General features: G+C 41.2%; 1 protein-coding gene across 3 annotated transcripts in view; it reads right to left on the reverse strand.

Annotated features, from left to right (window-relative positions):
- Nucleotides 1-17,194, reverse strand: part of LOC133129181 (serine/threonine-protein kinase PAK 5-like) — a 29,299-nt gene extending 12,105 nt beyond the window's left edge. Inside the window, exons 1-2 of one of the 3 annotated variants that reach the window (XM_061243089.1) lie at nt 16,980-17,194; nt 3,855-4,085 (exon numbers count right to left, since the gene is read on the reverse strand). In XM_061243089.1, coding sequence (XP_061099073.1) covers nt 3,855-4,061 — 207 coding nt within the window. In that variant the 5' untranslated portion in view covers nt 4,062-4,085; nt 16,980-17,194. Of the gene's footprint in view, nt 1-3,854; nt 4,086-9,485; nt 9,657-13,737; nt 14,068-16,979 lie in introns of those variants that run through there. The other 2 variants (XM_061243090.1, XM_061243087.1) reach the window with 2 other exon arrangements.
- Between the last annotated feature and the right edge of the window lie 8,493 nt (nt 17,195-25,687).

Genomic DNA, 25,687 nt, shown 5'->3' on the forward strand with positions numbered 1-25,687 from the left:
CAGTTGTGATGCAGCAAGACTTTTCATCCGGGTATAAAGTATAAACTGGAAATGACTGTTTCTGATCTCAAGTACTTTCGATGGTGCACAACCTTCTCAGTATGCGTACTGAAAAAAGTTATGGTTTGTTTATGCAGGAGAAACAATTCATGTCCTTTTAAGCAAGCCTACCAACCAATACACCCTTAGAAATATAATTGAATTGGCTCACATGCTTCTCAGTCCTCAGTACAATAGCTTGGCACTGGCTAGCTGTGCACTAGCCTGGAATTTTACTGTCTACATCCAGCACTTGTGCACAGTGGGTCCCCTCTGACGAAAAAAAGCCAGACCAGCTCCATACTCAACATGGTTTGACCAGCTCAAGCTATGTAGCTGGTAATTTCAAGCTGGTCATAGCTAGATTTGACACTATAGTTTGGCTATACTGAGCGACTGCTTGGCCAGTACTGGTCAGAGAGCCATCTTGTTCCTGAGAGTCTATACAAACCACAGATAGTAACATTTACTCAGCAGTCCTGGAATGTACAGTATACACTATATGGCGAAATGGACAACAATGATAATCGCTCTGGAGAATTGCTCAGGAAACAACGGACACTCTATCACTGTTTCCGGGAGACTGTGATTTGTGTTGTTTCCAAAATGCATATAAGCCTGCTCCGCCTTCCACATTTTCAGTTGGAAAATATTGGAATCATAAACTAGAGAGATAGAACTTCAACACTTTGACATATTGATTGAAAATTTCACTGTACAAAATGAATGCAAATGTGTGACTTAATTAATGTGATATGGGTAATGTGAAGAGGGATATTACACTGGGCCAGTTTTACGTACACGTAAACGTAATGCGGCCTGACGACAGTTTGTGGGTGCAGTCGCAAAGTCTGCCGGAAATTAATGTCTTATTCATGAAGGCTCCAGCTCATTAAGCAATCAGCGAATGGGACTATCTACGAACCACATTTTGAGAAACCTTATACAGCGCAGTTAAAACAGGTGTTTAGTGCATTGAACATCCAGTGTAGGACAAAATAGTACATAGTCCAGCTGTGGCAGCTATTTTAGTTTGAATTAAATGCGAGATGTAACGTTGCAATGAGCTTCACTATTGACGAGGTAGAATGGGAACGTCACGTGGGAGGTACCAGTACATCTTTTATTTCTCCCAGAAGCGTACTTATTTGCATGGTTGGGTGTTTGTCAGAGAATCGCATGGGATTTTCAGTTTTTTGGCAGTCTCTTTAATTCCCTGTTTCTTTTCCATGATTGTTTTGGAGAATAACTCATCAAAAGAAACACGTGCTCTTTCTGTGTTGGATACAAACGATTAGAAGCAGCATATCATTGCATTTAGCCTACTCCTATGTTTTAGTAGTGGCAACACTGATTTTATTTTATTTTACTTCAGCTAGTGACACTACGGTTATTTCAGTCACTTCCCCTGCTTCATATGACATATTGGGTAATTAAAAAAATTATTTTGTAGATATTTTCTGTGATGAACACCCAGTCTTATTTATTGCTTGGCTGCAATCATTCAGTAATATTTATTATTAAAAATCTGTAATTATTTCTTGCTCTAGTGCGGTTCTTGTTGCAAAGATTAATTCAGTGAATCTTTGTAGCTTAGATCTGTCTTGCGCCTCGGTTTACGAGTCAGAGGAATTTGCCGCACAATTCGACCCTCGTTAATTGCGTGGACTTTAGTAAATTCAACGGAATACATAATCAGCCACACTTATAATATCTCCGCCCTTTATTTGCACTATCCATCCCTAAATGCATGGGCATTAAGGACAGAATAGCGTCTTGCGATGACTCGAGTCGATCACACACATACTGCAGTTCTAGCCCAGTTTGATACATACAATGCATGTTTCCCAGGCAGAATGCATCACATGTGCACCTGAAAATTGCTGCAAATGGCTAAGTACATCTGGCCCTTAATTCAGATTGGACCAGGGCCCAGCTTGTCTATTTCCATAATTTTCTAAAGAAAAATAACTGCTTCATAAATTAGTAGATGGGCTAAGTTTACATGATCAAAATGCTTGAAGATGTCAAACTGATTAAATTCCAAAATACTTGTTCTGCACATTCGTTGGGTGTTCACAGATGGCGGCACCAGACGTTTGAAAAGTTTTTAAGCCACTCAGATATACAGTATGAGCATATGAAATGGCTTTAAACATAAGGTGGATTATCAAGGCTACAAGTTCATTGTCAGTGATCAACATTCACAATGCTCTGTTTGCAAGAATCAATGATAGTAGACAGCTTAATGTAGCAGGAAATGAACCCACAAGGACAACACCTACAAAGAAAAGATTTAATGAATAAATATTAAAAAGGGGGCGGCACGGATGGTGCAGTGGGTAGCACTGCCGCCTCACAGCAAGGAGGTCCTGGGTTCGAATCCCCGTCGGCCGGGGCCTCTCTGTGCGGAGTTTGCATGTTCTCCCCGTGTCTGCGTGGGTTTCCTCTGGGTACTCCGGTTTCCTCCCACAGTCCAAAGACATGCACGTTAGGCTGATTGGAGAGTCTAAATTGCCCGTAGGTATGAGTGTGTGAGTGAATGGTGTGTGTGCCCTGCGATAGACTGGCGACCTGTCCAGGGTGTATTCCTGCCTTTCACCCAATGTATGCTGGGATAGGCTCCAGCCCCCCTGCGACCCTGATCAGGATAAGCGGGTTCAGATAATGGATGGATGGATGGATATTAAAAAGGAATCTTAAGGTGGTAGTGTAGATAAATATATTTTTTAATTAAGTTATACTGTATCGATTAATCAATTTAATTAGTGAAGCCTTGATGCTTAATGGTAAGCTTTCTCTTAAATATGGAGACGGTGAAATGCCTATTGGGGTAAACCCATCCATTTGTCATTAAATGAGAGCAGTATGATGGCCCCTGCAGTTGCATAAGGACCGATTTTACAGCACATAATGGAGCTGGTTTTAAACCATCATGACCTGCTTCTGTCAAATGACAAATGTGAGACTGGTTAGTATTTTGATGCTCCTGTGAAAATGTAGTTACTACTGGAAGGGGTGTTTGTGGGCCAGTAGGGGGCAGTCTTCTCTCCCCTCTGTGCCTAACAGAAAACCAATGGTCCAGGACAGCTCTATGCACACTGTACTGTGGGAGATTTTGTCTTTTGGCTCTGACACAGCGTGGTTCTTAAAGGTCTCATGGTACTCATTGCAAAGAGTAGAGGGTTGTTTGGTGACCTGAAAAAAAATCCCAAAACAGCCTTTTCTGTCTGCCACCTAATGACCCTCCAGTTTTAGTGGCTCCATCGCAGCTGAGACTGTGGTGAGCCTTCTGGAAAATTGGAGTTGAGGCGAGTCCCCCCTTCATGAAAAACTTTCATAAAAAGAAGAGTATAATGCAATCCATTATCGCGACATGACGCAAACAAGATTTGCAGTTCAATGGTGCGAATTTGAGGTCTATAGGAAGGCTCTGATAGTAATCGCTTGCACAGACTAATGAATACATTTCTCAGAGATTCATAACCGACAACCGACTTCTTCCCTCAGGCTCTTGACACAAGACTTTGAAAAACCGACAGCAAGTAGACATACAGAAACTCAGAGCGAGTGCTTGGGTGGGCATAATGACCATTTTTCTGACAACATAGACCAACTCTTGAGATCCACTGACTTTTTTGCACGGGAATTATGTTAAATATATACTACTTTGCTGTACATGCTGAATATCAACAATGCAGTGTGATATCTTAGATAGGAGTTGCAAGACTAACTACAGATAATACTTTATGAAGGACAGCTCCCTTTAACAGGACATTACAAGACGACGTGAGGTGGAAGGTGAGGGGGCTTACCTTCTTTGGTTTCAGCTCCGTGGGGGTAATCCTGGAGGGGTCCACCATGGGCTTGGGGCGCCGCGGGGTCTCGATGAGGCCATGCCATTGGGTCGGCAGACCCACAAAGTTCCCGACCTTGGAATCGAAGGAGGTGTGGACCCGGTGCTCGAAGTCCTTGGGCGCCGAGATCTCCAGCTTCTTCTTCTTCTTCTTCTTGCGGAACATCCTCTGGCCAGAAAGAGATAGGACCTGCGGGGGGCGAGAGGAAGACCCGTCAGGGGAGAGGAAGCCTGCCGTTCTCCGCTCCTGCTTGAGGAGCATGGGGCTCAACACTGCGACGCTGCGAGACGCTAGCGCGAGGCGCTGCTGCGAGGCGTGCGAGGGCCCGCGATCCTCGCCCATGCGCGGGCCTTTGTTTACTGAAGGAGGAGCGACAAGTTCTGAAAACACCGAGACGCATGACAAACCAAACCATCCAGGCCTGCCTCATTCCTTAGCGGAGGAGGGGAGGGACAAGGAGGAGGAATGGAGAAAAAGGCAGATGCTTCCTTGACCCTGGGTCATGGTTTTACGACAAGTCATGAAGAGATCATTTCTGCTGTCACTTTCATCGTGTGTCAGCATTCTTAATGGTGCAGGATTTCAAGCATATAACGAGACTGGTGACTATTAACATAACATCAGACCAGAGGTTGGTCTATAACCTTTCATACTTGTGATATATCAGCAGAGGTGAGGGAAGATGTATATGAAATGAAGGCTACCCAGTCCATTGCAGTTCATTTGTTCCCTATAGAGACTTGCAGAGGAGCCCAGTGTACCATCAAACAAGCCCCAAGTTTTGTCCCCCTTCCTTAGAAAGATAAAGCATCAGAAACAGGTGAAATACCACCAACAGGTGAATGAAATTGCTTAACCGTAACCACCTTCAGGTCCTATTGTTTTAATCTCTGCAATGACGGGCTTAGACAAGAATGTATTTTTGTTCTGTACTATATTGCTTAGCAAACCTGTTTGTGCAATAACAGTGGTTGTATTAATATCTTCATAATTTTTTTAAGTTCACTGCATGCATGCATACGTGGCCATTACATACTACATGAATAAACAAACAAATAAATAAATTTGGAACACTGGATTATAATTTGTAATTTTCAGCTTCCTACCTGGTGTGCAGGGTCCATACTTAAAAAACCAAGGCAATATAGTCAGAACTGACACTCAAAGTGCAACGTTTGGAAAACTTTTTTAAATTATCCTTAAGCATAATTTCCTGTCCATATTGAGCAGTAATGTTGTTACTTCTGTTTCTTTAGCCAGAATTATCCCTGTTCTACAACATATTGAAATCACTGGAAACATACTAAATCAGGAAGTAAACCAGGTAAAGGTTTGAGATTAGATGGCAGTGGAGCCAAGCACTGATGGCTGGGAAATTATGTGACCCATCAAGGATAGTAGTAGTTACATGATATGCTTTAATGGTTAAACTAACAAATGAACATGGCTAGCATGCTAATATATTAAGGCATTCGTGACTTGTTCTCTGCTGTCATTATGGCTATTACGTGGTGCTGGGGAGACATGAAAGGATATTGTGAGGTCTACTTGCCTCTCAGCGACAGGAAAGGGATGATGGATGGACTCCCCATGGGGGAAAAGGACAAGAAAGACAACAAATACGTAACAAGACAAGAATCTTGGCCTAGCCCGCAACCAAAGAAGACGGTTTTCAAAATGAAAGGAAAATATGAAAATCACTGAAGCATGGGGTAGGGGTTTGGTGTGGGATTACACATGCAAATAAAAAATGAAAAAAGTTGATGGGCAACATATTTTCAGTGTGAATACTGTTTCAGCTGTGGCACCGCACAGGAATGGCTTCAGATGGTGCATGTGCATTCTAGTGCACTATGCTTCATCAGCTGTTGGCACAGAGGAAATATAAAATATCTTGGGCTATCTTAAAAATGCAGAGCAGGAGCCAAGATGATCAAATCACGCAAGCAGGAACGCAAGAACAGTTTTTCCCAGTGGGGATGCTGGAGGCTGGAGGTGTGTGTGTGGTTACAGGTTGAGGGGGGGGGGGGGTGTTCTTTGCAATCCATTGCTGCATATTTTAGCAGACTGCACCATCGCAAGACTATTTCTCAAAGCGTATGCTAATTACTTTGGCTCATACAGTGTATGTAAAAATAATTTACACTACTGCACAGTAGTGCTGAAACTAACTAAGTCACAAACTACAATATGCTATTCAGGAATATTACTTCACAGGCATAGAAATACAGCGATATGAAAAAGAAAATATACCCTCTCTGAATACTATGGCTTTACATATTAGGAATTTAGGACAACTAACACTCATCTTGTCAACACCAAGTCCTAAATTTAGCCTCATATCCCTGCTGAAAAAATAAACAGCTTAGACCAGCATGAATTCCATTTTTGGATTTATAGTTTTTTTTGCCAAAGGACTAATGAGTTTTGTTCCATTTTGTTCTGTTGATATTGTTTCTTGCTCTTGTTTATGAAATAATTATGTTGCTATGGAGATAGTCTTTATTTAACTAGTTACCAGTACAACTTGCATTTAGATTCATTACTGTATGTGACACATGTGATTTGCTTCTGGTCTGGCTACCAGCATCCCATGCCGGCGACCAGCATACCACAGGCCAAAACACAACATATGCTGGTCTTGCTGGTGGGACTATCACCCATTATGCTGCTCTACGCCGGTTTTTCCAGCAGGGTATGACATGTGATCTCGCACCAATTTTCATGCCCTGGAAATCGGTTCACGTATGCCGAATCCTGCATAAGCACCACCCCACGATGCCAAAGATGCCAAGAGATATATACAGTAATAGATATAAAATAGATGTATTTACACATAATCCATGGGCAAATGGCAAAATAATTGTAGCTATGGTTAGGGTTAAGATTTAACATTAATAATATTAATTGAGCATAGAGACACAAAAACAATGTGTACGCATGTGTTCAAGTGTCTGAGTTTTGGTTGGGGAATTAGAATGTATTTGTTAACTTCAACCACTAGTGGCGCATGTTCAGATTTCGGAACAGAGGCCGATTTCAATGGTCAGAACATCCGGTCACCGGTGGTCGAATTAGTGTGAGACCAGGGTGGACAAATGACACATGGCTCTATGAAGGCTCTACGGAGGACCAGACCGACTGAATAGGGAATCTTCAAGTTACCCACAGAACGTGTGATAACCACTCAAATAATCTAGGGTTCGCCCCAATATAATCTAGGGGGAACCACAAGAGGAGAAAGGGGAAACGGAAAACAGGACCGAAACTCCCCGGCAAAACACCAACCTGGTACACAAGTCTATTTTGACTTAATAGATGAAAGAAAAATAATAAAGAAAACCTGATGCAGTTACCCGAATACGGGGTAACACGTCTTTAAGTCTCTAATGAAATACCAGCCTTGAAGGCTACCTCTACCTGGCTCAGCGTCTGAAACACAAAGTAACACTCAAGCACAGAGCAGAGGGACAATGAGTCTTAAATAGGGTAGAGCCCGCCTACCAATAAGAGATAATTGGTCAGTAATTAGACTGCACCTGGAAACCAATTAACCAAGGCAGCAATCTGCATGTGCGAGCCCGAAAAATGATACTGCCTGAAAATTAGTAGGAAAACCCTGACAGGCATACTTTGCCATGATTTATTTGTCCAAAAATGAGCCAAACATGCAAAAGCCCACAGTGAAACAGCAAGTGATTGCAGGTTGCAGAACCCCCTTCAGCAGCAATAATGTGAAGTAATCATTTTCTGTGAGTGTATCTGTCTCTATTCTGGCCCTTTCCCACTTACAGTATAGAATTGCTCCAGCTAATTGATGTTTGAGGGCATTAATTAATGCACATCTCCTTTCCTCTCCATCACTGGCGTTGAGGTCTGGACTTTGACTTAGACATTCCAAAACTTCAATTCTTCTCTTCATCAGCCATTCAGTCATAGATTTACTGGTGTGTTCAGGATCATTATCCTGCTGCATTATCCACTTTCTGCCAAGCTTTAGTTGTCAGACAGAAAGTCCTGCACTTTCCTCTATAATACGCCGGTGGACTGAATGATTTAGACGCATCCAGGTACTCTGGCTGGCAGTTCTTTTGTTTGGGCTATCTATTACTTTCTCCGTTCTCCAGCACCACCAAGCACCAGTCACTTTTCCATCTGTGCAAGCAGGTTTCAGCAGAAACATAGCAACCAAGGGAATGGCTCTGTCAAGCAGAAAGATCCACCATTAAAAATGGGCCAGTCCTCAGTGATACCATTATTACAATAATGGGTTGTATTTTTATAAGCTTAATATCTTTTCAAAATGATCTTGCATCACCTAACAGACAAGGTGGGGAATTCAACGCAATAACTAACAAATGGCATCCACCTGGAAGAATGAACTTCTTCAAGGGCATGTTTTTTTCCAACTTAAATCCATTAGTGATAGCTTAACATTGTTTAAAATTCCCTGTGGCAATTATTTTCAATCCTGGGACAGTAAACCAAGGAAATGTTTTTTTGTGAAATGGAGCCAACATGGATGCTAGTAGACAGCCCAGAGTGCTCTTGTGTTGCTGTCCTACAGTCTTCTGCAGGGCAAGTGTAACAACACAGTGATGGATAGTGGCACACATAGCGCAGTAGAGTCAGATGTCGAGTCATATAGCAGCAGTCATGTAGGGCAATCAATATTAACTTTAGGACAAAAGGAGTGCCCCAACAGTGACTGGCTGTCAGCAGGTGGTCTGACAAGACGGAAAGAGATATCACTGCAGACAGGACCGTAAAGTTAATATGAAATCATTATAGACAGTCAAATAGGTCAGCATTTAAATTCGGTTTCAGCTATTTTTCACAGTGTCCCACAGTTATAAATCTACACATAGAAAACCGACAGCTGCACACCCCTTGGTAGCCAAGTCCACGTTACCATGGTTTTAGCCTACTCTGTTCCAGAATCTCAGTTAGTAGACAGGTGTTTCATTGATAATGATTCCTTCGTTCTGAATTATATTATCCTAAACTAATGTGTAACAGATACAAATTCCAATCCGTGTTCTGAGAGTAATGTCTAAGAACTACAGAGGTTCGTTCAATTAAACAAGTCCTGCTAAATTAGTAAATGTATGTGCCCCTCTCGCCTCCGGACTGCATTGTAGCACCTGTTAAAACGAAAAATGTTCCAATTACATGCACTGATCCCGAAATCGATTAAGTCCTCAATGAGCACCTCAAAAACGTTGAGTGTCTAAAAACGGACTGGCTGTAATCTCGCATTCTGAATGCATAGCCTATTTATCCACGAACTGTATGGACTAGATACGATGCGGGTTAGGAAAAAAACGCATTATCCACTTTATAACAGTGAATACAACCTACAAAAATATCCGGAACTGTCAATGAAGATATAGTACATCGATTTGAGAAACAAAAGGTTTTATCCAAGCATAAACTGACAGACAATCGTAGCCTATTGTAAGATCTGGGTTTACATGTATCCACTAATATATATTAGTAGCCTACATTTACGTGGCAGCTGCAGCCGTTTTAATGTCAAAAATGAAGTCTTCACATCTCTAGTCTGGAGAATTATTAAACGATTTTTACCGCTCTTTCCAAGAGGAATGACAGGTGATGCACGCTTTCCCCAAAATAGCGAGCCGCTCCGGGCTGACTGTTACCGGAGGAAAATCCAGGGCAGTATGCCATTCCCAGAGGAGCAAGAGCTATGCAAGCCCAGGACCATCAGAGATGAGCCGCAGTCAATGCTCCTCCGCTCAGATGATGCAGGAAACCACTAACAGCGAGCGCGTGCACTGCGCAGTTTCTCCGAACACCGTGCGTCATCCATGCAGTGAGTTCTGGCATAAATCGAAGGTGTCAACCAGAGAAAGGACAAGAGAAGGAGAGCAAATCGACATATTTGTGCACATTTATCACTCTGTCACTATCCCTGTCAAATGTCCCTTTCCCGCTTATTCTTAATGATAAAGTGTACGTGCTATATCACATATACGGTCTTCCTGTAAATGTCCAGTGACTAAATGATTGCTTAGGACAAGGTCGGTAGCCCATTAGGTGAACGCTTTGCAATAGCCTACGTAGCATAATAAGTTAATGACATTTGAAATATATGTATTTATATTTCAAAAGGCCCATCTCAAAAGGCCCATCTAACAAACGAAAGTTATCTCTTACCACTTGTGAAAACCAAACCAAGAATACATGTATACTTGTATATTTTCACATTTGTATTCATAACAAATGTCCACAAGCCTTTTCATGAATATCAAATTATAAGGCATCTGATCATCAAGTTAATAATTTGACATTGTTTTATATATTCAGAGGATAAATGGGCCTATATAAGCCTACCAGCCTCCTCAAGAAGCCTACAAGAAGCCTGTCCAGTGAGTATCAAGTATTTCCCTCATGAATAAATCAAGCCAGGTTGATCTGGATCAACTTGCCATGGAAAATGAGCTCAGAGGATCAAGTGTGCCAGTTTGGTTCCTGCTCTGTAATGGGAATGGGGTCCGCTTGCATCTTGAAAATATAAAGTGGAAGAAGCGCTACTTGGATCTGAGCTTGTGATGGACTTTTTGGATTGTAACTTTAACTGCCTCTATATATCCGGGTTTGAATGATGAGATTGATTATTCTGCAAATATTTTACTTTTTTATTATTTTTATTATTATTATTATTATTATTATTATTATTATTATTATTATTATTATTATTGCAGTGCTAAGTGGTTTGTTTAACCGTTTATGTAATTTTTGTACACATAACCAGACATATGGTCATTTACCATCTTTCTCTTTTGAATTGACAGTTCTTGTTAGACGTATTTTGTAATATGGGGATTGCTGCATTTTTCCCCCTCCCCTGTGCTATGCAAACCCATTCCACATCCTCTAATTTGTGCTTCTGTGATATCCGGTAACTGACAATTAACCAATTATGGCTGTTGGCTTTTTTCAGACTTACTGTGATTTTTGTGCTCATTAGAGCTTTGACGAAGACCAGTTCTTGGTCGACACTCTGTTGTTTTTAATCATGTATTTACTTCACTGAAGGCTTTTGAAAATTTTTATACCTGCAGATGGAGTCCCTTGGTTTTTTGTTTTGTTTTGTTCTTCGCATGGTTTTTTACTCTGTTTGCAAGGGATATATCTGGAATTTTTAGGGTCAGCTTGCATTCAGTGAATTATTTTTCCTGAAAAATAGCCAGTAATTGGAAAAAATGCAATCCAGGGTACCTGGGCTTTAACTTTGAGGTTGCAGGTTCAATTGTCGTGTGAGACACGGCCATTTTGACCTGAATTCTGTCAGTATACAGCCAGCTACATGAAAAGGTGAGCTCATAAGGTCAAGTCATAAGTCACTCTGGAAAAGTGCAGTACATGCACTTAAGGTTAGGATGATGGATTTAAAAAATCCTTTGCTACCCTTTCACTAAAGCTTTTTTTTTGGTTTTCATTAAAAACTGTCAATGACACACTGAGCGAACCGGTTCATAATTACTTTTTTTAGATCATTTTCAATGACAGGCTTGGGATATTACCTGCCTGCGGTAATTTAAGACCATTTCCTTTTCTTTATTTTTTTTAGACACACACAGAGAACAAGTGTGGGCACGAGCTTTTGGTTTAAGATGGTTTTTGTTTCTGTTTTTATAAGATCCTGCTGAGATATTTTAGTGCAGTTTCAACCTGCCTCATGAGGTATGTCATTTAACAAGGTGGGGCCCTGCATTGATGACCCTGGCTTACTGGTACCCTGGCAGCATATACACTCACCAAGCACTTTATTAGGAACTTTATTTTATTACACCTACTTATTCATGCAATTATCTAGTCAGCCAATTGTGTGACAGCAGTGAAATGCATACAGTCATGTAGATACGGGTCAGGAGCTTCAGTTATTGTTCACATCAACCATCAGAATGGGGAAAAAATTTTGATCTAAGTGACTTTGACTGTGGCTTGATTGTTGGTGGCAGACAGGGTGGTTTGAGTATCTCAGAAACTGCTGGTCTCCTGGGATTTTCACGCACACTAGTCTCCAGAGTTTGCAAAGAATGGTGCAAAAAACAAAATAAAATCCTGTGAGCAGCAGTTCTGCAGACAGAAACACCTTGTTAATGAGAAACGTCAGAGGAGAATGGCCAGACTGGTCAAAGCTGACAGGAAGGTGACAGTAACGCAAATCACCACTCAATACAAGAGTGGTATGCAGAAGAGCAACTCTGAACACACAATGCATCATAACCTAAGTGGATAGGCTACAGCAGTAGAAGGCTAAATAATAAATCTAATAAATACCAAATAAAGTGCTTGGTGATACTGATAGATATTCCAGTCCATGGAGTTTCATAACAACCGAAACACAAATGGATGAGTATGTTTTGAATGGTGCCTTGTAAACATCCTTTTGAGGGATCATAGAATAATTTTTAGCTTATTGCAAATTGGCTCAATTGGGGCTTTCTTTTTAACTTTTGATTACCTATAAAGTTTGATTGATTGATTGAAAACACACAGTGTTGACATATCTCTTATCATCACCAATTACATTCTTGCCTTTGATCTGTGATAAACCCCACCATGTAAAGTCACAGATTACTTTCTCTTTTATGGTTATTCTAAACACCCCTCCCCCACTACCAGTACCACCAAAAAGTCTAACTAAGCTTGTTTTTATGCCGCAGGCAGTAAAGAAACACCCGCACTCTGTATAATTAAAGATACCCCCTGACTTGCACTGGCCCTTAAACAGTCTCCCTTAGGGTAGATAACGAAGCATCACCAGGCTGCGCTCGCAAAGACAGAATGGATGGACTTCTGAAAGCTTTATTGATTAACAAAGTGTGTCATGCCCCTTGCCTTCTACCCTGAGCAGCGTCCAGTGTAAATGCAGTAAATGAAATCTCTTCCCTTTCGTCACTGTTTCCTTGTGTACGAAAATTGGCAGGATTTTCATAATTTTGAAAGTAGTTCTTATTCAACCGTGTATATTCCATTCGCGTCAGCTCACTCAATCTACCTTTCATCTTCCTAAAAAACCAAAACAAACATCAGTTTTTTGCATAGTTACAGTAAAAGGCACGAGAGAATCTGGCTTAAAGTTGACATAATGTATTTACCCACTATAAAATATGGACACTAGCCATTTTTTTGTTTACTTTGATAGAACTTGTTGTGTCATGATTGCCTGGGTATTGGCTCTTCTCTCTTTTTCTCCCCCTCTCTTCTTATTCTCCTTCCCAGGCTGTGACTAAGCCCAAATAGTCACAATAGCTATGCTAATTCAAACCTGTTGGTGAAGCTCTCAGTTTAGAAACGGCTGTCTCAGAGCTGAAATGAGAATTTTGAAGTCACACATATTAAATCTCACAAATATTTTTATTCCAGAAAGTTACATTGATTACTACACTGTAAAAAATTATAAACAGGCTTCTCTTTTTGGGGAAATACAGAAAACCTGTTCTGTAAATGTGTTGTTTAGACACCAGGTGTGTCTACTGCTTTATATTTCAATGTTATAGAACAGAAGATTGAGATGCCGCTAGCTGCTCCCTGTTTGTACACATTCCCATGGACTTTCACCCCCATTATACTGTTTCTCCTAGCGAGAGGCACACTATAGTCACAAATTTCCATAAGAATGCTGAAAACCAGGATAAAGCACTAACTGAAGCAATATCGAAAGCGCATCTGGCACAACAGTCGCAATTTGATACGATTTCACCCTTTGAACCATAATCTCAGTGATGGAAACGGCTCATGTATAATCAACAAGTAATCTACATGAGATTAAGCAAAACACAGAACAGGGCAGCGGTTACTTTCTCACCTCTCACCCGGCTACAGGTACCGTCTTGTCCAGTCAGAGAGGGCAGGTGGGTGGGTGCAGCTGGGAATGTCGGTTCTTTTGGTGCAGGCTGCACCAGCTACGTTCCAAAATCCCCATGTCTGCCCCCGCTGATGGTCATTCACGTCTGCACCACACAGGCTAACCTCACCTGTGCTGTTCACTGCTTCACGTCCTTTGCGCGTGAAATTTGGCTTCTGTCTCCCTTATATTCCACCCACTTAGATTGAAAACCACAGGCGGTCATACCTAACTGTTTAGTATATCACAAAGCACACAAACACACTCCTTCAAAAACTCCTACAAACACATTCACGACCACACACAGGTGCTAGGAACACCGACCGACACACCCACACCAACTCATACAGTAAGCTCTCTCACTGCAGGCTGCTGCTTGCCTGGAAAAGTAGAGTTAACTCCTCCCTTGGTGCAGTGAGATAGGACGGCAGTTCAAATAGTCCCTGCTTCTTCCTACTGTAGCAGCACAAATAATTTCTCATCCCACAGCTACCTTCCCAGGAGGGGCTGAATCGACTACAGTGCCCAGTCCCGAGGGATAATGGTACCATCCAGAGCTGGCCTTCCCTCCCCTGCTGAAAAAAAAGCAGCTCAAGCTAGGTTTGGAAATAGCAGGTAGCTGGTTAACCGGTTTAGACCAGCTCCATACTCAACATGGTTTGACCAGGCTATGTTTTGAAACAGTTGGTAGCTGGTCATAGCTGGATTTTATACCAGGGTCTATCAGTATTAGACGCTCTATACCTCTCTGTCTCCCTCTCCTGTTTGATCTTTTTGTGTTCCCTTCCTCTTTCACCCCCATTCATAACCATGTTATTTTTTCTCCTCTCTCCCTCACTCTCTCACCTTATTTATTTACTCTCTCTCTTCCACACAATTATAACCTCTCTCTTCCCTTTTTTTCCCTCTCCCTCCCTCAGGATGCCCTTGCAGAGTGACAGAGTGTGGCAATACCTGGCTCTGCCAAGTCTGAAGATAACAAATGGAAAACACTGGACGGTATTAGCTCTGCCTCCTTCCTTGTGAAACATTGAGTCAGAAGATATATTTAGTGATGCTTTATTTTACAGCCCGTTAATTAGCTAGTATTTACTGGGTAAATACACAGCTACTTGTGTAATTATTAGGTAACTACTTTAATTTCAGTGGTAAGTACTATGACAAAGTCAATAAGTCAAGTAATTTGTTTCACAGTACTTATCTCTGAAATCAAAATAGTTACTTTGCCAGCAAATACCAGGTAATTACAGGCTGAAAAATAGAGATTTTATTCACTATGTATGTCCAACCAAAACCTTTCCTCAAGTTTTGCATATAGCTTTGGGTGCCTCAGTAAGGTTGAACTGGGGTCAAATTATTTATGTGTTCAGCACTGCTTTTCCAGTATTTTGATAAATAAAATAAATACTGGAGGACAGGAAAAACATGTCTGTGCTAATGCATACCCACGCACACAGGAAGGTGTTGAAAACCATTAGCCTTGATAATGACAGGAACAACAATTAGATCTAGGAACTGCAGGGCAGGATACACATCAGAGGAATAGGTCACATTTAAACCGATTTATGTCTTTATCTTGTAACTCACTGCAGAGATGGCAGATGATTAGAGCCCTGTGCCCTTTTGCCTCAGTTGTTATAGCAGAAGCAAATTTGCGAGAGGCACTCAAACACTCCCTCCCCCTCTCACAGTGCAAGATGGCTGTCTCCATGTTCGGTCTCAGATTTGGTTATGTTGACTTTTGGCCTTTTAAGGTGGGGAGGAGCGGGTGTTGGGGATTCACGCTACATGTTCACAAATAGAACTTTGTGGTTTTATTGTAAGTCTAAAAAAACATAAAATGGCACCTCCATACCAGCAAACTCTTTAGAAAGGTGAACAATGACAGCCCGTACTGAACACAATAAACAAAGCCAAGCGTCTGGAAATACTAAACTAAAACCAAAACTAAATGGAATTTTTACCGGAAGAGAGGGCTATGGTCAGATGAGACCAAAATTGAACGTTTTGGCCATACATGCCATCCACATGTTTGGCGGCAAACTGGGCTGTCATCTTTGCCATGGGTGTTTGCACAAAGTAGTAAACCAGGGGTGTTAATAATTGTAGAACCTTTTTGGTTGATTTCATTGAATCATTAATAAAGTGCACAACCTTACACATGCTGGAAAAGAAAGTTTATGTCAATAACTATTATAATTTACTTGCACTTTTTGTGCATATTTATTAAGGGTGCCAATAATTCTGGAGCCCGCTGTACATGATGGTAAATGAAAATAACTAGCACATTTTAAAAATGCAGTGTATTCTTGATATTCCCATCATAAACTGAACAGAATTCCAACTATTAGTAAGGCACTGAGGAACACCTGTCAGTGTGTGGCTCTAACATCATAAAACTCCTCCATGCATGGTAAAATAGTAGGTTGGAGTTGGGTTTGGGGATGCAGCCATGTTGAGAGAAGGTTGTTGGTTTCACTGAGGGAAGGATGCTGGCAGTGCATCCTTGAGAAAGGCACTGAATAGCTTTAAGTAAATTCCCCTGCTGAATTAAATTAAGCCAAGTGTAACTGTGGATTAGAGTTTGTAGTGAGTAAAAAGGCTAATGTTGCCTTATTAGGAAATCGTATGTACTAAGAAGAGAAGAAATCAGTCCTTACAAGTATCCTGACTGTGGACTTATAGGGCAAAAAGACCCAGTAATAATAACGAAGGCAGGATTTAAAATATGAGCAATTGCTCCTCGTGGCTGAAAGAGATCAGCTGCCTTAAAGGGCCATGAACACTACATTGCAATCTAAACCCTCACTCCAAATGTTTTCACTTATCACCTCTCACTGCAGGAGTTTTTTAAGTATTTAGTTCAAAATAACAATCAACAATGTTCATTTCATTATATGAATGTGCCATCGATGCATCCTAGAAAACAATTTTCCTCTTAATTGGACACATTTATTACAAATATTTGTTTAGCTTTTTAAACACCTGGGAGCCAAATGAAAAAAAGAAGAAAAAAGCAAGATATTTTATTTCAAGCCATATTCAATATTTATAGTGTGAGTAAAGCCAATTCAAGCAAACATTTTCCTTGGACTGACATAGTGCTCCAACTCCGTAAACAACAGACAAACCACCATACAGCTGTGGATTAATATCTGTCCCAGCTTTCCCAAACATGCTGATAGAAAGTGCATTTCACTTACCAGACCAAAACCGATCCAAAGTCTTTTCAATTGAGCTGGGCCAGTTTTACTCTTGAGGAAATGGCCGTGGTCAGTCCTTAGACTTCAGCAAATGCACCGCTATACTGGCTTCACCTGGGCAGCTGCCTCAGTCCCCGACACAGTTATCCGGGAGCTGCTTAGCCAGTTTCTCCCGCGCACTCAGCCGAACGGTGCTGATTTGACTCACAAATGTGTCACCCTTCATCCTGTTATGTTTCACATACCCTCGTATGCTTCTCCCCACCTCTCGCTTACTGTCCCCGCGAAAGTTACTTCACAGTTAAGAGTCGCTTAAAAGTCGCTTCATGCCAAGAGTTGCCCCGAACCAAGACTAAAGGGGGGGGAAATGCTGTTTAGGCTTATAAATGACAGTGAAGGCTGAGCAAGCCCACACTTTGCTCCAAAACAAAAGAAATCTAACATGAAAAAATATTTCTCGCAGCTGCATGGACATTCAGCATATTTGGTTTGCATCCAAAATACGTTCCAGTTCCCTCCCTATAAACAACTTGACGCCCACTGTGAGGTCTGCTTAGAGGAGCTGGGCGTGAACCCAGGCAAACTCACAAGATTGTCATCTGGAATATGCTCAGCTGGGGGAAACTGAAGACAGCCAAGTAGAAAGACTGTTATCTTTCACAACATTTTCAGTGCGCGTCACTTACCCTGTGTAACCCATGATTCTCTCTTATGCGAGTGATGCATTTCAGACAAAACATGATGCTAAATTACTTTCTGCTATCATTTTCAAAGCAAATAAGTTTAAAGGAGCCAATCAATGTACACAAAATTGATCAAACACAAAAATAATGTAAATTTCTTGCAAATATCAATCTACATCTACATAAAGTACAAAACTCGTATTAAGGGAAACTTAGGATTCGTCATCTGTCTGATGTCATTCACAGGTTGAACACGGTCAATGTCTCGGGTTGCAAAATGGTTCCTCAGGTCCTGCCACAGCTCTGACAGGACTGTGACAGTGGACCGAGTGCCTAGGTTAACAACCTTCCGGAACAGTCTGCGTCTCTGTAAAGAGCAAACCTGAGGTGAACCAGGATGCTATGAAGCTGAAATTTTCCGTGCCTAGAAGAGGACTCTGATCCTCAAGCAGAAGCACACTGAATTCTCCTCCATGAGCTGCATGCTTCTTGATCTCAGCACCATGTGCACAGTCTCAACAATCCCAAGGAGGTCCAGCTGTCCATTTGAGATCAGCAATCAAAGATTAAACTCTATTTTTTTAGAAACAACAGTATATCACAGCATACTCCAAACAGCATGAGGGGAAATGAGCTTTTGGCTTGCTCTGCACATGACAGCTCTGAACATTCCAGTTAGTGCACTATCCACAACCACGGGCCAAGTTCCGCTTAGTCTGGGTTACCCTATTAGCCAACTGTGACAAGAATACCTGCTACCGTGTCCAGCAGGGTGACAGAGCACCCTGTCGGTGGTATGCAGGAAGGCCCTTGCATGGTGCCACTATGACTGCAGCTGGAGTTCCAGACAGGAGGAGAAATCTAGAACGTTCAGCTCACCTGATCCCACCTCAAGTCCCTTTGTCATGGTTGAGAGAGCAACCATCATGTAATACCAAAGGCTTTACGTTTGTGGGATCTTATTTTATTACTGAAAGTTTTCTTAATACTTTTTTTTTTTACTAGAGTGTCAATTTGGCCTTGTGCATGGACCTCCCAAAGGTTCTAGAGGAATAAAGAGCATGAAATAAACTGTCACAATATTTGACTGAACATTTGAACCAACATTTGACTGAAGCCAATCCCATCCATATCCAGCCACTGCTTGAAAGTAACCACTAAAAGTAGGAGACAGGTATGGTCATTTTGAATGCACTTAACATTAGAAAGGCCAGAGGCAACACCATGGGGCATTTCGATTTTTAAATTAAAATTACTTTGTAAAGGTAGAACTTTGCAGAACTTTTCCTAAATATTTTGGCTGAAAATAAATGTCTTTTTGAAATTCAAAATAGAAAATTGACTCAGTAAAGAAAGACAGGCAGTTTGTGTCATTTTCTTCACAAAAAAACCCACCAGACAATAGACAGCAGGTACTTGTACCCCTGTGTCCCTCTCCCACAACACGCTATTCAGCAACCAAATGGCTAACACTTTGATACAAACTGCTAAATCAAGCATGATCTAAACTAATTTCACACATATAATCACAAGAAATGCATTCATTGCAATCATGAGATGAAGTTGATGAAGACTTTAGGGTTGGGATGTGGATGTGTTGTGGATATTTATATAACAGATAGGTTTATAACTGTACTGTAACTCTGAGTAGTAAACAATTTGTCTGGCTTAAATAAGGCACTTTTAAAAATCTATTTTAACGTTGTCCATGATTTAAAGAAAGTTTTACTGGAAATAACACAACTCATTAACAGGTACCATTACTGTGTCAAATAAAACAAAATAGAGTTAATAATAGAGATAACGTAATAAAAAAACACTTTTTGATTAACCAATACAAATGGGTTAGTCCCACATACTCAAATCTTTAGTTTGCTCATAGCAAAAGAGCAGGAATGGACCGTACCAGGTAATGAATAATGGCAGCCATGAGTGATGGAGGCTAACTCTTATATCATTAATAGAATTCCCTATTTGACACCATCAGTGGTGATTTAAGACCCTGGCCTCCTGTTAAGAGTTACCTGGAGACAGCACGTTATACTCATGTATAGATGGCAGGAGGCCAGGACTTGACTCAAAGCCAGGACAAGAAGTAAGATCAACATCCTCCAGAAACCATCTACTGACTCTCAAACTGCAGGGGTCCACCATCAACAATTTTCATTAAGTATTTTTTAAAGACCTCAAGAAATGCTTATCAGCTAGAGTCATTTGGGTTACCATTGCACTAATGCCTGCCGGTACCACATCTCCCACAGACAACTTGTTGCCATCCAAATGTGACGTGTCTCTCTCCTCAGATCAGAGCACAGGGGTGTCCCCAGAGGAACACTATAAGCAAATTAAAAAGGATATGACAGAGGGATGTCGGTGTGTTGGGATATAGCAGAAAGACAAATCCAGCTGTGGAATTTCCTCTTGTCAGTGGAGTCTGTGTTGCACTGGGCCGGCTCCAGTTTGTGGTGGGGATTTAAGGCGTTCAGGCTAGAAACATTCCCCAGAAAGGAGGCCGGTCTCCTGGATCTGGCTGAGGAGCCTAAAGCTACTCTTGTTGAGACATGGGTAAAACGACAGGGACCTGGGGATAGGGGTGGGTGATATGTCAAAAGAAATTGAAATGGGTTTTTTTCTGATCTTTTGGGTGATGCATGATGGATGTCATGACATTTCACCATGCTTTGACATGCCTAGCACACGACCAGAGGTAAGCCAAAAAGAAAGTGACTAGAAAATGTTTTACTGCAGTAAAACTAGTCATGAAATATAGTAAGGAAATCAGTCACCATTGCTTGAAATATCCTTCCAGCCGATCAAGGTTTTTTAAAGCAATTAACAGTGGTTAGTTGGCCAGCTGGTTAGCAGTCATACCCATGATAGCTTTTCAAAAAGTCTCAAGATTTGCATGAAAAGGCATAGAACAGCTGAAATAGTACTGGGGAGGTTATGAAGTCTTCATATCCCACCCCAACCTGGGGTTATAACAATGCCACATGTCCCCAACCTTTGTTTGCTGGATTGCTCCCAATAAAGGAGATTAAACTGTTCTATGATGGCCATTTTACTAAAGATTGTATTTTCTGGAGCAATTCGGGTGAAAAGCAATCTTGAAAGAAAATGTATTTTTATTTTACTCTATATACACTCACCGAGCACTTTATTAGGTATTTATTAGATTTATTTTTTTAGGCTTCTACTGCTGTAGCCTATCCACTTACAGTTAGCATCTCTGAACACACAATGTTGTAATGTGTGGTTATTTCTGTTACTGTCACCTTCCTGTCAGCTTTGACCAGTCTGTCCATTCTCCTCTGACATCTCTCATTAATAAGGCGTTCTGTCTGCAGAACTGCTGCTCGCTGGATTTTTTATTTTTTTATATCAAAATCTAGAGACTAGTATGTGTGAAATTTACACTATATTTACACTACGTAGTTTATGCGGTTGCTTAGGTGGCTGAACAACAGCTGTGATCTACTGAGGATGATCTGGCCTCTCATTTACAAAATCCCATTTCATAAGGGGAGCATCCTGGCATAGCAAGAGTTAAGGAACTGGGCAACTGATAACTTGAAGGCCACTATAGCCTTGATCAAAGTACTAACGTACAATTAGTCACTTCAGTTAATATCTAACTGCATAAATTCACAATAGGTGAAAACAATGTTACACAGGACAAGGATATAAACAAACAAGTAAAATATCTTACCAGACATCTGTCTGGGGCTCAGAAATACATTTTCTGAAAAGACTCAATGCACTGAATGCACAATACACTGAAAATGGACACTTGCCCCATAATACTAGTGAGCTTTGGTGGAAACATTTGCTTGCGCAGACACAGTTGGCGAGTGCCAGCAGTAGAAGAAATAGTTCACCATTAAAATGTGCATTTTTGAGCTCTGTTGATGTTCATCAGTAATTGTGGCATTATATTTGGAAAGAGACCAAAGTTTCTTTTGGTGCATTGATTACCAGAAGAGGTCCATTATATTACGGTGAACAGCATCTGTAAAAGATTTTAGTGAAACTATCTGGATGGATAGATCATACTCTGAGTAAGTGGAAACATACATTAATTTCTTCTTTCGGTGAACTGCCTGTTTAAAACTAACAATCTATATGTTTACTACAGTGGCTTCAAAAGCAATATATGTTGTGGTTACATCAGCAAATCCTCACACTTCTGTAGGCTTATCTGTTTCACCTATGAGGGTTTTTTTTGTGACCACATGCTTGTAAACAAACCTGAAATAACCTCAGGATGTGGATATAAATATTAGTCTTCATAGAAATAATATTCATAGAAATTATTACAGAGGCGGATTTTAAACATGCACACATGCAAATGAGAGACTTCATTGCCTGCAGACCATTTTCAGAGAAAACTTCATAGAATTATAAATATTGTGTCATAAATATGTGTCATAAATATGTTGTCTATAGAGCATGATTTGGTAGGATTTTGAGTACTTTTAAGGTGTTTGTCATTTTGATCTGTGAACAATTTTGTTCTGTTAGCCTTGAAGCTCGATGTTTCAAAATTAATCCGAATGCAGATCAAACCTTATAATTCCAAGGTCATTATTCATGGATCTCAGCATGGTGATGCTGTCCAAGTCACACCATTGGTCATTTGTTTGGGTATGAGCTCATGCTCCTTGGTTCAGGGATTGGGTCCCATCCTGAGTTTGGACCTATGTTTGAAAGGCTCTAGGCGTGAAGGTGCAGGCTGGTTCTCATCAAACACTGTCATCAGATTGGTTTTAACACTATGAGTTGTGGCAGGTTGCTGTAAGTTCAGGTTGCAACCTGTTGCGAGCAAGTACAACATAAAGCAACAGGACGAATGAAAGGAAAAGCATCTGAACTGTAATGGCATTAACGCCCTCATGCAATTTCATAAAAATGTCTATAATAATCATCCAAAGGTTACCGTTGACAGAGGCCAAAACTTGACTTTTGAGGGTTGGGTGCAACCGCCTTTTTCTTTCCCCTAATTCCAGGTTGATCTGGGAGGTTCCCTGGGGCAATACTGGCTTAGTTCTTTAATCTCTGTGTCCCCGGCAGCAGAATTCACTTGAGGTGACACATGTGCCTGGAAATTCTTTGGAAGCCAATCAGAATACAGTGTTCACATTTCCAACAGCAAGCTTGTAACAAATATGGGGAAAGCACCTACCACCTTTAAGGTGCTCACAAACCAACCTTGGCACGCAACGCATTCCGTTCATTTTCTATGGAGGGCCTTGCTGTGCATGATGTTCACAGGCTGGCCAGTGCTTTGCTTTTGGTTTGGGAGCACCATCAGACTGTGACAATAATGGGCTGCAAGAAAAGTAACATGATACAGAAACAATTAAGGTCATTGGCTATTGCATATTTCCTACTGCAACCAACCAGATTTCCAGCCTCTTTGTCAAACCACACTTAGTCACTTGTGACAATAAATTGTATGACTGTAGCTTAGTGGCTAAGGTACATGACTGGGTACATGACTGGGGCCCACAAGGTCAGTGGTTCAAACCCCGTTGTAGCCACAATAAGAACCGTACAACTTTTGGGCCCTTAACCCCCTTAGCCCTTAGTTCTAGGGGGGACTGTCTCCTGCTTAGTCAATTCAACTTTAAGTTGCTTTGTATAAAGCATCAGCTAGACATATAATGTAATAACAGCTCCACCCATGCAAAGGGTCCTATAGCCTACCTCTCACTGGACTCAGGAGACAATAAAACCGGTTTTATGGCAAATATAAAGCATCATTAAACAAAAGCAGTGAATGCAAAACTCTCATTGTCATTGCATGCAGCAAAACCGCCTGGAACCACACACGCATCCCTCTATCGGCCACTTGTGGGTGTACAATGCATCCGATTCAAGGCCCTAGTGTTGGCATTTCAGGCTGCTAAGGGGACTGCCCCACCTTACATACAATCCTTGATCACTCCCTACTCCCCAGCTAGACCACTTCGGTCTGCCAGCTCTGGTCGCCTTATGGTTCCCTCTCTACGTGCACCTGGCGGTCGAGCTGCATGTTCACGCCTGTTTTCCGTTCTGGTTCCTCAGTGGTGGAATGACTTGCCTACCACTGTCAGGACAGCAGAATCCCTCCCCCTATTTCGACGCAGACTCAAAACACACCTTTTTAAACTCTACCTTAGTCCTCCCTCCTGATTTCCCCCCCCTTTCTGATATCCCTATCCTCCTTGTCTAACCCCAAAAAAAAGAAAAAAAATTGCATATATGAGGACGACTATATGTTTAGAACAGCATTCCATGTGTATTTTCCTAGTTATGGATGTGATGCTTTGACTTGTGGAAGAACCTATGCACTTGTAAGTCGCTTTGGATTAAAAGCGTCTGCCAAATGACAAAAATGTAAATGTAATTTTTTGACAGACAGTGGTGTTTGTTCAATTTCAACTGATTTCAATGTTATGTTTTCATTCTCCAGTTTTAATAAGACCGAAAAATCTTGAAAATGTAAGATTGCATTTGTGGTTTGAGCTGCCAATATTCTTGCATTATTTTTATGTGTACTGTGAGACTGTGGAAAGGGGTACTTTATTCATGAACATTTTCATATGAACTAGGTTACATTTTCACTTATAGGGACATTACGTAGTATTGTTTTTATTATTGTTTGCATGGATTCATTTAAGGAGCTTGTGGCGATTGGTGCAATGTAGAAATATGTTACCATTTGTAGCCTATTGATAAGAGCAAGTAATCTTCTGTTTAACATGAGACTTGTGGTGAATGTTACAGCATAACAAGCTAGCCAGCTTTTAACTCCACCCCACACTGCTTGCCCGGAAAGCCCTGTGCCGCAACCAATCCCAACATGCTTTGCGGGGGCGCAACTGCCTCCCATTGAAAATGAATGGTGTCTTCAGTGTGTCTTCACCATAAAAACTCTCTAACCAGAGCCCAGTGTCTTTCTACACAAGTCACTGAGTGCATCATCATCATCATTCATACTCAAACATAATTTATCCCTGGTTATGGGTATGCACTTTGTTGTACGTCGCTCTGGATAAGAGCGTCTGCCAAATGCCAATAATGTGATGGAAAATGATGTGCTTTCTTTTAGAATATTTATTTGAGGTCCAGGTGAACTTGTGAGTGAAATTGGGCCATATTGCTACTTGCCAGACAGCTGGGGAGGACCAACGATTCAACTGAGCTCTTCCATGCAGTTAGGGACAGGCCCCACTTTTACACAACCTTTCCACTGACAACCATTAGAGGGAGCTATTTTACCATAAACCATGTTTGCCAGCCTATTCAGAGTAAAAATCAAGACAGAAAATTAGATGAATGTACTGTACATATACAGTGGCACTGTTTATGTACAGTATGCACAAAAAATGTAAACTAAAATATAAAACAGTTATTGACATACGCTTTATTTTCCAACGTGTGTAAATTAGTGCACTTTCCTAATGATTCAATGGAATCAACCAAAGTCTTAAATAAATGTTGTTAAATAATTGGTGTTCCTGCCATCCCTCGTGACCAGAGTCATCTCTTCTTGGACTTAAAATTCTATACTATAGTTTATATTTACAACAAACCGGTGTCAACCAGCGGCAGATGAGTTCCGCTACTGAGTCAGGTTCTGCTCAAGGTTTCTTCCTGCCCCAGGGAGGTTTTCCTTGCCACCGTTGCGCTAGGCATACTCTTGTGGAGCCGGTTCTCTGTAAAGCTGCTTTGTGACAAAGCCCCTTTGTTAAAAGCGCTATACATTTATGCTTTGGACACAAATCTATCTATCTATGATCAAGACTCAGCTTCCTAGCAGAGGCAACCCGATTTACTGCCAATATTTCACGGTACTTTGTTGAATTCATTGTGCCATTGATCTTAAACAGTGCCCCTGGACCACTGGCAGAAAGACATCTCTAAAACACCAATTACCCACCACCATATTTCACAATAGGTATGAGGTGCTTCTTCTTGTATGCATTCCATTTTGCCACATGTTGATTATGGCCAAAACGTTTCATCTGACCATAGCACTCT

The sequence above is a fragment of the Conger conger genome, chromosome 5 (assembly GCF_963514075.1).
Source record: "Conger conger chromosome 5, fConCon1.1, whole genome shotgun sequence".
Classification (NCBI taxonomy): Eukaryota; Metazoa; Chordata; class Actinopteri; order Anguilliformes; family Congridae; genus Conger; species Conger conger.